This window comes from Periplaneta americana, chromosome 3 (genome assembly GCF_040183065.1).
Source record: "Periplaneta americana isolate PAMFEO1 chromosome 3, P.americana_PAMFEO1_priV1, whole genome shotgun sequence".
NCBI classification, from domain to species: domain Eukaryota; kingdom Metazoa; phylum Arthropoda; class Insecta; order Blattodea; family Blattidae; genus Periplaneta; species Periplaneta americana.
The window spans coordinates 121,862,048-121,875,933 of record NC_091119.1 but is presented as its reverse complement, the minus strand read 5'-3'; the positions used below and the strand labels follow the sequence as shown (position 1 = coordinate 121,875,933).

Here is a 13,886-nt window from a genome sequence, read left to right as displayed (position 1 = left end):
TCCATTGAAATCTATATTGACTTATGTAGTGGATGATGGACTCAATTTTAATTCTTTTAGTGTCCTCATTTTTCTGGTGGTTGAGCAATGAGCCTTCTGCAGTTCTTCTCATGAACTTAATTTAGTTGTCGTTAATATCCGTTCATCAGCTTTCAGTATGATTCATGCCTCACTGCCATAGGCCAATACTGGTTGTGCAAGTGTTTTGTAAACACAGAGCCTCCTGGGACTTATAAAGTATCTGTGTGACAAAACTTTTTTCTAAGACTGTACATGTTCAAATAATGAAAGATATTCTCTGTTTCGAACTAAATAGAATCTGTTTCATTATAGCTGGTATGAGCGCGAATTACACTACGATTTGTTTGACTCTTCGTTTTATGTATGGAAGATCTGCTCTTTCATTATCTGTCTGATAAAGCTCATTTTTTATTTTGTTGTACTTGTAGGGCCTATGTTATATCAATATTTCATTGCTTGTGAACATGTGTAATACAATCTATATAATAATCTACGAACCAAAGCAAAATTACTTCACAGTTTTATTGGATGCAATAAATACTGTTTAAAGGAAGTCCGTCTACTTTTGCAGTTGATAATAAATTTGTGATTTTAGTAGTGAAAACGAATTTCTAGATGTTAGAACTTCTATAAAAATAATTCTCAATATATAAATATTTTATTCCTTTTCTTTAATTTCCTAATATCTAGTAGAATAGAAAGGACAACTTTTTGTGTAATATGTCATCATTAGCCTTAGAATCAGCTGACTTGCTGCATTTCCTGGAACAGGAGAAGGATACAATTTATCCGGACATTCTTCAAGTGAGAAAACTAAAAAGGAATATGTATCAATAAAAAATTAAATGCTGCCAGGGCATAAACGACAGTGACATTTCTAAGATTAGTTCTTAATTTAAAAAGAGAACACTGTTGTGATAAGTCTAAGTAAAATGGATTATTCGTCACTTTTGGTTCCAGTACATTATGAAGGATAATTGAGCTTCTACTATATCCGTGCATTTTTTTTTTAAAGCGAAACGTGAAGTGCTCCAGCAAGACCATTCTTTTATTGCATTTGCTTTACCTTCACTGCAGCAACCGTGCAGCAAATTCAAATACCACTTTACGAGTTTGCTGCACGATCCATCATGACTGAATGTGTGTTTTGGTCTTCTGCAACGTTTATTATTGTTAAAATCATCTAGTAATAAAATATCATGTCATTATCATAGAAGTCCAAACTATTTAATATGTTCGTTTCTTTTAAGGTTAAATTGATTGCTGCAGTAATAGAAGCCAATATTAATTGTCCACCATTTTGCAGTCAGCTGGCCGAATTGCGTTTTTTTCGTCCCTCTTTTTGCTGCAACAAAGGCATGAAGTGCTTTAAAAAAAACGCACGGAAATCCAAACACTGCTTTACAAGTTAGCTGCACGATCTATCATGGCAGAATGCGTGTTTTAGTCTTTTGCAATGTTTATTATTGTTAAAATCGTCTAGTAATAATAATTTCATGTCATTATCATGTAAGTCGAAAATATTTAACATGTTCGGTTCTTTTAAGGTTAAATTTATTAATTGCAGCCAATATTAACTATTTTGCAGTCAGCTGACCAAATTGCGTTTTTTTTTCGACCCTCTTTTTGCTGCAGCAAGACATGAAACACTTTACTGAAGCAGTTAAAAGGCTTAATTGGATATCTCAGTTAAACAAGCACTGAGTGACTTCTTTTCCTATTGCGGATATAATATGCATCTTCAGTCGTCTTACATGTCATACCAACATAACTTACGAGACATCACGAACGTTTCACGCTAGTTTGCAATGTTCGAGGGGGATAGAAAATTCGGCCATTTTCATACTTCAGGGAAGTGTCTAGGGGTAAGAAAATGGAGTGTTATGACAGGTTAGGTTAGTTTAGACTTTTATTGTCTTACGTACATTATCTGTGACAGGTTAAGTTACGGCAGTTTAGGGGTTTGTTATGCCCTGTATACGCAAATTTGTGACAGGTTAGGTTAGTTTAGGATTTTAGTGACAGGTTAGGTTAGGTTAGGATAGTTTAGGCTTTTGTTATGCCTTGTATAGGCGAATCTGTGACAAGTTAGGTTAGTTTAGGATTTTAGTGACAGGTTAGGTTAGGTTAGTGTAGGCTTTTATTATCGTCAAGATGAAGGTGAAAGCGATTGAGTGTGACTCTCTTGAACAGGTAGTGATTTTTTGTTTTCTATGTTGGCAGTTCAAGTTACTCGATGTCTAATCCAAATTCTGTGGAAGTCACTCAACACTCGTTTCACTGACATCTCAAATGACAATGACAGTTGAGAAGATAAAACCTAGATGGGAAAATAACATCACGAATCTGAGAGAACAGTGTTGATAGAGTTCAACAACAAGCTTATGTGAAGATATCAAATGATTTCATGGGTTCTGTAAAAAAAATAACTTCAATTAATCAAAAGTTCGAGAGCAAATTTATTGGTTAGTCAGTCATGTGTGCAAAACTCAATACGACATGACAAGCTACAGGAAACTCACCCAGACACGACTCCAGTCTGACAACCCACGTGGTCACAATACTTCTCCTCAATATTCTGGAACATGAAGGGGTGGTTGCAGAGTTTTCGTAGCTGCACAATAGTATTCATCAATGCCTTTGCCCCTCCCTTGCCTTGTTTACCTTTCTCAGAGCCATCAGTCAATAATACTCCTTTACTTTGCATATGTCTGAAAAAAGAATAATCATAATGATTGCATACATACATATGCAGACATGCAAGCAGGATTAGACATATGTAAAAGCATGTATACATATATACACACGAATTAATAAACTCAGGTAACAGTAATGTATTCCAAAGCAAAGAACTTCCTTGAGTGGTGCTCTATGATTCAGAGGGGTAAGAAGTGGGTGCTACCAGTACAAGTGGCTAGACTCTTAATGATTGGCTGCAGATAATTCCTGTGAGACATTCGCTGTACTGCACTGTTCTGTGCTATCAGAATAAAACCATTTGACCCTTGCGTCCAGTTTTTCAGTTGGTCGAGTACTGATATTATTGTTAAGAGTAATTTTACGATTCTTATCTTCGCGCAAGTCAAGTGTGATGAAGAATCAAGAAACAAATAGCTGATTCGTCCTTGTGTCCATGCAACAGAAAGGGCTTCCAGGTGTACTGGTGTGTCCACATGGACAATTAAAATCATAAGAAAACAACCGAAAGAAAGAAATGCCACGGGCTCCCAGTCACCTCTGAGCACTCCTGGGAAACAAAGACTCAGGCCAGATGAGAAAAACGTCGGTACACTAGATGATTTTGGTCTATGCGTCATTAGGCGGACTGTGCAAGAGTTTTATACATTAAAAAAAATTGTACCTACATGTACAAAATTAATCCCTATAATCCAGGAAAAAATTGACTTTTCATGGAGGGCAGAAACTTTTAGGAAAACTTTGCATAGGACAGGATTTAGATGGAAGAAGTGCGGCAGTAGACGAAAAATTCTTACAAAGAGGTCAGATATCATAAATTGGCATGCAAAATACTTAATGGCAATAAGAAAGTTTCGCAGTGAAAGGAAAGAAATATTTTATTTAGACGAAAATTGGGTGGACAGCAACCTCACTTTCAAAAAAATGCTGGCAGAGTGAGGAAGTATCAGGTGTTTGTGCTGATGGAAATGCAGTTAATAGATTAATAATGATTCATTTAGGTTCACGAGCTAGATTTCTTCAAGGTGTCACACTAGTTTACAAAGCAGGAACTACCACTGGAGATTACCACGGCCAGATAAATGGTTTGAACTTTGAGAAATGGGGTAAGAGAAAAATTATTGGCCAATCTTCCTCCGCAATCTGTGGTGGCATTGGACAACACTCCTTACCATAACGCTGAAGAAAATAAGGTTCCATCAAAATATACAGTTAAAATTGTAATGGTCTCTTGGTTGCAGCGCCAAGGTGTCATCTGTGACATGACTATGAGGAAAGAGCAATTGTACGAAATAATACTTCTGAAAAAGCAAAGGAAAAGAATTTCAAAACAAACCAAATCCTGAAAGCATATGGTCATTCTGTTATAAGGTTACCTTCCTATATGAAGGGTACACGGGAAAAACGATCAAGGTCCATCAAAAATTGAAATTGAGTTAATAATGCCATCCTATAGTGGAAAGGAAGTATTAGTATGTGGTCTAGCTAGTAATAAGAAATCATCGTTCTTGACATTCCACTACGTCAATTTCTATTAAATACACAGATAAGAAAATATTAAGTGCTTAAACTTTAAAATTCGTTTTTCTCGAAACTTTCTAAAATGGACCTAGATCGTTATTCCCGTGTACCCTTCATATGTGCGATCTTAATGCTATTGAGCTTGCGTGATCTAAGGTAAAAAATTACATGTGTGAGCATGTATCAGGAGATATGTCTCTGACACAACTCAAAGTGTTAACAAAACAAGGAATATCATCTGTAACTGCCGAAGACTGGAAGAATTACTGCTACCACATTGAAAAACTTGAACAACAGTACTGGGATCGCGGGGGTGTTGTTAACAATGTCATCAATTCCATCATCATAGAAAATCCCAACAGCAGTGACGACGACAAGGAATCATGCAGTAACAGTGAAGGTGATTTCTCTGCTTCGGAACTTGCCCAACCTTTATAAGGTAAATTTATTACTACTGATTTTATAGCATAAGTATTTGTATATTTATTATGTCTTGATGTCTCGATATAATCCACTTAATAACTTCAAAGTAGATTTCTGCCTTGATCTTGATGAAGTCTTCAACAAAAAAGATATAAATCCAGAAATAGCAAAAGCCATTGCCCTACAAACAATTAATAGAAAATATCCACAAAAGGACTGGTTGTATATTTACACTGATGGATCTCTCATGGATCAAAATGAAGGAGCTTGAGCAGGAGCTACTTGCCAATACTTTTCTCTTTATAAAAATGTTGGCAAGTACACAACAAATTTTGATGGCGAAGTTGAAGCCATTTATACATCACTTCAAAATGTATTTGTTTGGCTAAACCAGTGCAAAAACATAGTCATCCTGTTTGACTCCAAAGCTGCAATCCTGTCCATCAGCTCAACTACATCCCCTAAAATGGAAAAAGTAAAAGAAATTCATTGCATGGTAAAACAAATTCAAATGCTAAATAAAAAAGTGGTCTTCCAATGGATCCCGGCCCACTGCGGACTGAACAGTAACTAGAAAGCAGATATGTTAGCAAAGAAAGGAACTTATATCAACTTAAAAACAAATTTCAAGTTCCCATATGAATCAATAAAGCGAGTCATAAAAAGAATAAGTTACAGCGAACAGGCAAAACATCAAAATTCAAAATGGAAAGAATCATTCAAAGATCCAAAACTAATTCCTGATCTACCTCGAAAATCTGCCGTGGCCATGTTTAGATTGATTACTGGTCATGATTGCCTCAGTAAACACCTCCATCGTACTGGAGTACTGAATTCACCTAAATGCTTACTGTGCACCAGAGAAGAGGACATGGAGATGGAGCACCTGGATAATTGTGAAACTCTTAGGATATTTGTGGACCTTCCATCAAAATATTGGGAAGCAAGAAGGATGATGACTTCATTGTTAAATCCAGAGCATTAGATACACACACACACATATTTATTATGTCTTTATTTTATACCTATGATTCAAGAAGGAGGATATTTTCTGAGTAGTAGGAAGCTAATTATTATCGATTTTTGTGTTATATTATATTTAATGAGAATTTTTATCCATCATAATTTTCGCCTCTTGAAGGAGAATGTTTCCTGATTCGAATGTAGTTGCTTTGTTTACTGCATCAGCCTGGCTCAGTGGACGCACACCCACTTGCAAGATAAGCACAATCCTTCTGTTCTGGCGATCTCACAATCAATGACTGCATTCCTCTCAGCGAAGTTCTTTGCTTTGGAATACAATATTTATGCAACACTCTAAATCAATTCAATTTTTCCTCAACAGTTTCTCGAAATTTTGACTGTTTACTATTGCTATAGCTCACCTGTAAAGAACTCTCTGCAGACCAGACATATCACACTTAACAATGTATTCCACTTTATCAGGTAATTGAGATTCCACCTCTTTTTTTAATCGCCGCAAGAGGAAAGGCCTCAAGACTTTATGAAGACGTCGGATAATCAAAATTGTTTCTTCTTCGTTCAATTCAACCTATAAGACAGTAACAACCAAATAATTATACTTTAAAAACATGCGTGGTAAGATAACAAATACATGAAGGGGACAATAGTAACCTTATGTGTAAAGTGAGATAGACAAGAATATGTACTTCAATAAAGAATGTAGGAATTTAATTGAATTTACTATTCCATTTAATGAAAAACTTATGTCACAATAGCTAGTCTAGGGATCCGACATTTAGATGTAACAATTAAAGACAGATGAATTTAAGCATTCTTAAGACTGCAGTCATTAGGAAGTCTGTAATGTTGCTCAGCTGAGTTCGGTAATGCAGTTGTTGTGTGAGCATGCATTCGTTTCTTACTTGCATTCCGAAAATCTATTCTGAGTACAAAAAAACCTAATATCTTACAATATGTGCAACTGCTTCCTGAAACTATCAATACAGATCACATATTTTTACAACGTGTGGTTCATGTGTTGCAGATATGTTATCACTTGTAATATAGTCCTTGTTTATTCCTTAAACAGTAACTATATATAGGCCAGAAAGTAAAACTCCAAAAGATGAAGCTTTATATGTCCTAATCATTATGGAATCTAATATTACAGCAGATACACTGAATTTCTTTCAATTCAAGAATTACATAGTCAACATACTATCATAGTCAAGGCAAACAGCAAGTGGTACCTTCGTGACAACCCACAAATCACTAAGGCATTATTTCCAGATTGTCAAATAAATGAAACACGATGACAAAGTAGAAATTATAAAGGTGGACTTATATAAAAATAACACCCATTTTGAAATATATGTACCATGCAACCCTTCAAATACCGACCAAGAAAGTGACATATTTCATATATCCCCGAAAACTATAACCATAACAACCCTGCTGCATTTCTGTCTGACTATTCCGACTCTGGTGCATGTGCATTGAAGAGAATACCCTATCCAACTTCATATCAAACAACATAGACATACATGTTGTGTGTGATGCTTGCTGTGACAAAAGTGCAATTTGGAAGTGCAGGATGTTTGACAAGGACATGTGGGAGAAACACGAAAATAATACTTGCCCCCATTGTATTGATTCCTATCTTATTTATGCATGTTTTCATGTGATCTACTATGCCCTGGTCTTCGAAGACGACATTTAGTATTCACCCTTTAAATTAAATTGGCATGTGTTTGAAGATTAGCTAAGTTTAATTCAGTAAATCATAACATATCAAAATTGCCCCACTATACCCAAATTACCCTGACCCATTCTACAGTATAACAAATTTCCCACGAAAATATTACAGTATAAGTGATAGGAAGTACACTAGGAGGAGGCCAGATTAGTGAGAGCCTAGTGTAAATGGATTTCACAAAATACTTACTTTTCCCACCAAAAACAATGTAAATAAAGATTATGAGAGTATATTCGTTTTTCTTAATGAAATGGATCTCCATCTGATTTAATTCTCTGTCTGCCAAGCACTTATTGCAAAGTTGTAATACTAACTAGTCTCTAAAACTAAATTCATGCCTATCTGAGTTGCAGCCTATCATTGTACCGACTGAATCATTTATTCAGTTCTCACTAATAAATGTATGTTACACTTACGAAAGGAAAGGTTGAAGATATGGCACTCTGTACTTTCAACACTGTAATGATCAGCATCGTGCTCTGACTACACACAAAGCTAAAAGTAAGTGCTAAGACACTTCTGAATTACCTTTTCCCCTGTAGTTGCAAAGGGAGCATTGAACCACTGCTCAAATGTGCTGCAGGATTTGAAGATAGACGGAAGCAGGAAGTTGAGAAGTGCCCAGAGCTCTGGCAGTTTGTTCTGAAGAGGAGTTCCTGTCAGCAAGAGTCTGTGCGTGGCAAGGTAATGTGTGTTCAGGACTTGTGTCAGCTTACAATGGTGGTTTTTCATGCGGTGTCCTTCATCTATAATCATGTACTTCCAGTGCAGCTGAAACAATTTCACACACAGAATTCATTCACTGTAAAAATTATCCATTAGCATAACAAACAAACAAGTTAGTGGTCACGTTATTCAGTACAACTTTTAATATTAATCAATGATAAATTTAAATGCAAAACCGAAAGATTGTGAAATCACAGCTTCTGAGAATGATTTTACATCAATTCATGAAATGGGAAATCACAGGAGTAAAAGTTCAATTGATTTTACATCATATTCACAAATGACAAATCACAAAAAGATAGAGTTCATCAACAAAAAGTACATTCAACACAAAATACCATGCACTATAGTTACGAACATTATGTTTTACTTTCTTTCTTGTCCACACCTGTGGAGTAACGGTTAGCGCGTCTGGCCCTGGTTCGATTCCTAGTTGGGTCAAGTTACCTGGTTGAGGTTTTTTCCGAGGTTTTCCGTCAACCCATTATGAGCAAATGCTGGGTAACTATCAGTGGTGGACCCCGGACTCATTTCACCAGCTTTATCACCTTCATCTCATTAAGGCACTAAATAACCTAAGATATTGATAAAGCATTGTAAAATAACCTACTAAAAAAACTTTCTTTCTTACCTCTCATTATGCGAAGAAGAGAAATATATAGTATGGAAACAAAAGGATTTCGGAATTTTGAGGGTTATTAACATTTTCAGCAAGGTTTTAACATGTCTAATACCAAAAACGTGGTTTTGAATATACTTCTGTACCAGGAATTGATGGCATACAAGCAGAGATCTTGAAATGGACAAAGTCTACTAATATAAAAGTTGCTTAAAACAATCTGGAGAAGGAGATCTTGCCTAGTGAATGAAACATTTATATTATATGCCTGTTGCATAAGAAAGAAGATCAAATGCAGTATTCAGACCATAGAGAAAGCAACATTATTAAACATGACATATAAAATACTTTCGAAAATTCACATGCTTGAATACAATATTGAAGCTCACTATGTATTTGCAGATATTAGCACAGCATATGATAGCATTAACTTTACAGCACTATGAGAGAATTTGAGTTTCCTAACAAATGAATGATTGGTGAAACACACAATGGAAAATAGCCAATGTCATATCATAATTCAATCTGAACTGTCAGATTCTTTAACAGTTATGGACTGAGGAAAGGTGACTCGGTAGCATGCATATTATTCAATATAACACTGGAGAAGATAATAAGAGATATCAATATACAAAAAAGAGAGATAACATTCTATGAATGAGTTCCAATTTTTGCATTTGCTGATGACTGGTAATCAGGAGACGTACAGAAGGTTTTAAAATCTGCAACAGATACAATGGACCTTAAAATTAATGAAAATAAGACGAAATGCATAATTGCTAATAACAAATAAACAACAGGATCTATAGGATACATTATAATCAATGAGTTTAAATTGAAAATAATGCACAGATTTATATACCTTAGCTACCTTAGCTGTCTTTTTAAATGAAACCAATATCAGAGAAAATAGCTGAAAAATACAAAATGCTCATAAACGTTATTATGAGTTGCAAAAAACATTTTAAACCAAGATTTCTCTCTTATGACACCAAAACATTGATAAAATCACTGCTGATGTATGCATGTGAAATGTGGATCTTATCGCAATATGACATATCTTGAATAGATATTTTTTAAAGTAAAATATTAAGAAATTTATGGACCATGATAAGTTAGGGGTGGGGGATGGAGAATTAGGTATAATCAGTAACTATAGCAACTGTATAAATTCACAGATATTCGTGCAGCAATGAAAGCAGCAAGATTGTGAAGGGCAGTCATGTAAAAAGAACACATGAGAATGAAGATCTAGGTGAGACATGGAATGTAGGCTAGAAGAAAGGAGTGTTGGATGTCCCAAACTTGGATGAATAGTATAACAGGCGATCTGAAGGCCTGAGGTCAAGAAGTGGTGAATGGCTGCCAGAGATAGAGACTCCTGGAGGAAAATTCTCTAGGACGCATGTGGTGGTGGTGGTGGTGGTGGTGGTGGTGGTGGTGGTGGTGGTGGTGGTGGCAGTGGCGGCAGCAGCGGGGGCGGGGGTGGGGGAGGGGGCGATGCGAAATTCAGGTGCTCACAAGTGACCTGTAGCATTCATCAGCCAGTCTGATAAGGCTATGATGCTGTCCTCTGTTAATATGATCATTCAATGCCTCATGTTTGTCATTTCATGTAATGTTATTTGCATTTATTTATTATGTTCAATAAAGGAAATTTTAATAGAGATTTGTGATTTAAATGAAACTTACATAACTAATAGCAGTTTGTGATTTAATTGAAATTGACATAATTGTTTTACATTAACCAATATCAGAGAAAAATTATTATTTATCTCTTCCGTGCCAAACTATCAGCTTCCGTTACATGACCCTACATAAAATATTATCTTCAGATGCCAGAAACCTAAGACCTTCACCTCTAAAGCCCAGAGTGCACACAGCTGCGCTAGTGGAATATGAGTCGTGCCACGCGCCGAGGCACATAGCAGCCAAATCGGCCGAAATCGATACGACACAGAGAACAGTGTTTACAGCATAGACTGTAAAATGGCGGGATTGTATAGCTTCCAAATCCACAGGATGAGATGATTCACCCTGTATATGTAAATTTAGGATCCTACATACTTTAGTAGATGAAAAACTGTCATCATTCTCGCCCTCAAAGCCATTGCCATAGTCCTTGCCCTAACTGTCGTCATTGTTATCATCATCCTTGTTCTCGTCATCATCATTATTATCATCATCATGATGATCATATTCCTAACAACAACAACAATAACTACCACCGCCACCACCACCAAAGGTTGCTGGAAGTTTGAAGTTACATAATTTTATATAAAACATTCCCGTCACAGTAACATCACTTAAGATGCAAATGCTCACAACATTAAAATGTTCGAAATTGGTTTTCAGTACTGTTGAATTCATCTCAGTGATGCACATCTACCTGCAAAGTCTCATAACCCACATTTTAATATTAATCGCGGAAGGATAAAAATTTCAATACCACGTAAGCCAGCAAATAATGGCGACAAAGAACAGTTTGTCATTATCTTGCAAAAATTTTGATTTTGTGGGATACAAGCATCTGAACTTAAGTGACAGTATATTAACATTAAAACACTTTCAAATTAAATATTTCCACCAACATTTTAAGATACCAGTAGGTATTCCAGTTCACTTTATTGGCTTACCTTTGCAAGCATGCCCTTATCCTTGATGACATATTCGTAAGTTGTGAGAAGAACATTGAACTTTGTGGAACGCATCTGACTCTGAATCTGCCTTCTCATGGCAGGTGAGCCTTTGTATGCAACCACTACAACTGAGGGTGCCCACTTATCGAACTCCAAGACCCAATTGGACAGAGTGCTGCGTATAACAACACAAGAAATGTTCTTGTTATCTTCCAATAGTGTCAGAAAATAAAGTTCTTTATATGTAAAATCTTTCCTCTATACACTACAAGACAAGCACATTTCATGGAAACTGATGGTAGTGTGAAATATTGCTTAAACAAGTTTTTTTCAACTGAAAAAAAGAGTGCATTATCCTCAACCCCGTATTAAAGTATTCCTATGCCCATGGGCTCGAAAAAATGTTGCACAAACCACCAACTAACTTATACAAATCTTAGATATTTAGCAGTCAAACTAACACAAAGTGGCTTGTAACAACAATTTAAAATATGCTACTATCTAAAGCAGACATCTGCGAAGTAAGAAAATACCGAAAATTTAATTTCAACTCGATTTTTTCCCTCCAAATTTTGCTGCACCTACGAATTTGCTGCCCTGGGTCAAGGCCCATGTGACCCATGCATAAATATGGGTCTGATTATCTTACTATACTGAAGGATAAAAAACACATTAAAATAATTGCTACTGTCGGAATGCTGTAATATATTTTTCAAGTCAAGAGAAACATCAGATGCTATTGAAAATTCTGTCAAATATGTTTCTGTATCTTAAGCTGAATAATGAAGCAGCTTACCTGGCAATACATAATTATGAAATGAGTTCTGAGCCTAAAACTTAAAACTAGTTTAAGTTGAGAAATAAATATAGAATACTTATTTATTTATCAACGAATGCATCTTTGTTAAGATTCCCCATACCTCCTAGTTCATGTAAGCAGCCAAAGAGTCTGTGGATAATTTTATTCTAACACTAACACTAAAAGAACAGAACAGTGCACAAGAAGCTTAATATCTTTAACAAAATTTTGTAATACATATAACTGGACCGAATTGGTTCTATAGAAATGTTCTAAGAATCTGTCAACAGTATTCTTTTCTCATTAATGAGTAGTGGTACACTAGACATTGGAATACCATCCATACATCATTATAGCAGAGAAGAGCGATAGTGTTAACAATGGGGAAATAATTAATTGGATAGAAGTTTTAAGCCATTGTTACATTGTCATCATCATCTTAAGCTGGTGTTACACATGATAGCTTTACCTCATTCTTGGTGTATACACTATATAAGCTCAGTCTAATAGCAAAAATACTCGGAAGTAATACGCTAGTAATGGCCGGCATCATGGTCTAGACATAAGAAATTTTCTTTTCGGCCCAGTGTATGGGACCGATGCCCAACCAGCATTGGGATGCACTTAGGGAGCTACAATACATAGCGAAAATCTGGTTTCGAAAACCAGCTATAATGGCTGGGGGATCATCGTGCTAAACATACAATACTTCCATTCTGATTGGATGATCGTCCACATCTGCTTTGGCATATGTGCGTGAGGCTAGCAGCCAGCTAGTTGGTCTTGGCCCTTCATGGACTGTAGCACCATACAGATGGATCTCTAAACCCTGATGATGTGACATCAGGAGCAGGGGATTATATTCCAAAATATCAAGAAAGTTATTTCATACCATGTTCATCCTCCTCCAGTCTTGACACTGAAATGCTAGCTATTGATGCTGCTCTTCAGTGTGTTACTCAAATTTCTGAAAAATCTATTTGCCTACTTACTGACTCCAAGGGGGCTATATTTAATATAATCAAATATGTACCAAACCTATATGCACAGAGAATTATTCCAATTCAGAAACAAATAAGTAAACTAAAAAAACTCCAAGAGAAAATAACATTTCAATGGATATCTAATCATTGTGGTATACCTGGAAATGAGAAAGTAGATAATATTGCAAAACAGGCAACGTATTTGCAACCAAGACCTCTTCACAAGTGATATCTCTATCCAATGCCTTTGCTTCATAGTCTCATTTTATAAACCTATGGACCAACAATTGGCTCTCTTCTGACAAAGGAAAAATTTTATAGTCCGTTCAAAAGAAACCAAATGACCTGGAAATGTACAAAAACTTGCCCAGACATGTTCAAACATTTTTAACAAGAGTCAGAACAGGTCACATTGTCACTCAATTGTACCTACACCGATTTCACATTTCTGTTAATGCTACTTGTCTGTGGTGTAATAATCATGATGAAGATCTGGAACACATTCTTCTATACTGTCCATCCATAAACTACAAAAGAAGTAAATTAAAATCATCGGTACCAGTTGCAGAAGACACAGCTCTGTAGTATATATTGACTATACTCCAACTCTGGCTACTAGCAACAGGCATCTATAATGAACATCAATCAAAATACCCCTCATTTCTCATGAAAAACAAGAACTGAAAAGACTACAGTGAACTTTATGTTATCAGCAAATAGTTGGATACATTAAGAAGAT

The 13,886-nt window shown here is 35.9% G+C and overlaps 1 protein-coding gene across 3 annotated transcripts in view; it reads right to left on the bottom strand.

Moving 5' to 3' along the window:
* The window catches only part of LOC138696480 (ATP-dependent helicase brm-like), a 192,727-nt gene that overhangs the window by 26,148 nt on the left and 152,693 nt on the right, over positions 1 to 13,886 (bottom strand). For all 3 annotated transcript variants that reach the window (XM_069821493.1, XM_069821495.1, XM_069821494.1), the window contains exons 15-18: positions 11,363 to 11,540; positions 7,910 to 8,152; positions 6,048 to 6,214; positions 2,544 to 2,732 (exon numbers count right to left, since the gene is read on the bottom strand). In XM_069821493.1, the coding sequence (XP_069677594.1) occupies positions 2,544 to 2,732; positions 6,048 to 6,214; positions 7,910 to 8,152; positions 11,363 to 11,540 (777 nt within the window). The remainder of the gene's footprint in view (positions 1 to 2,543; positions 2,733 to 6,047; positions 6,215 to 7,909; positions 8,153 to 11,362; positions 11,541 to 13,886) is intronic.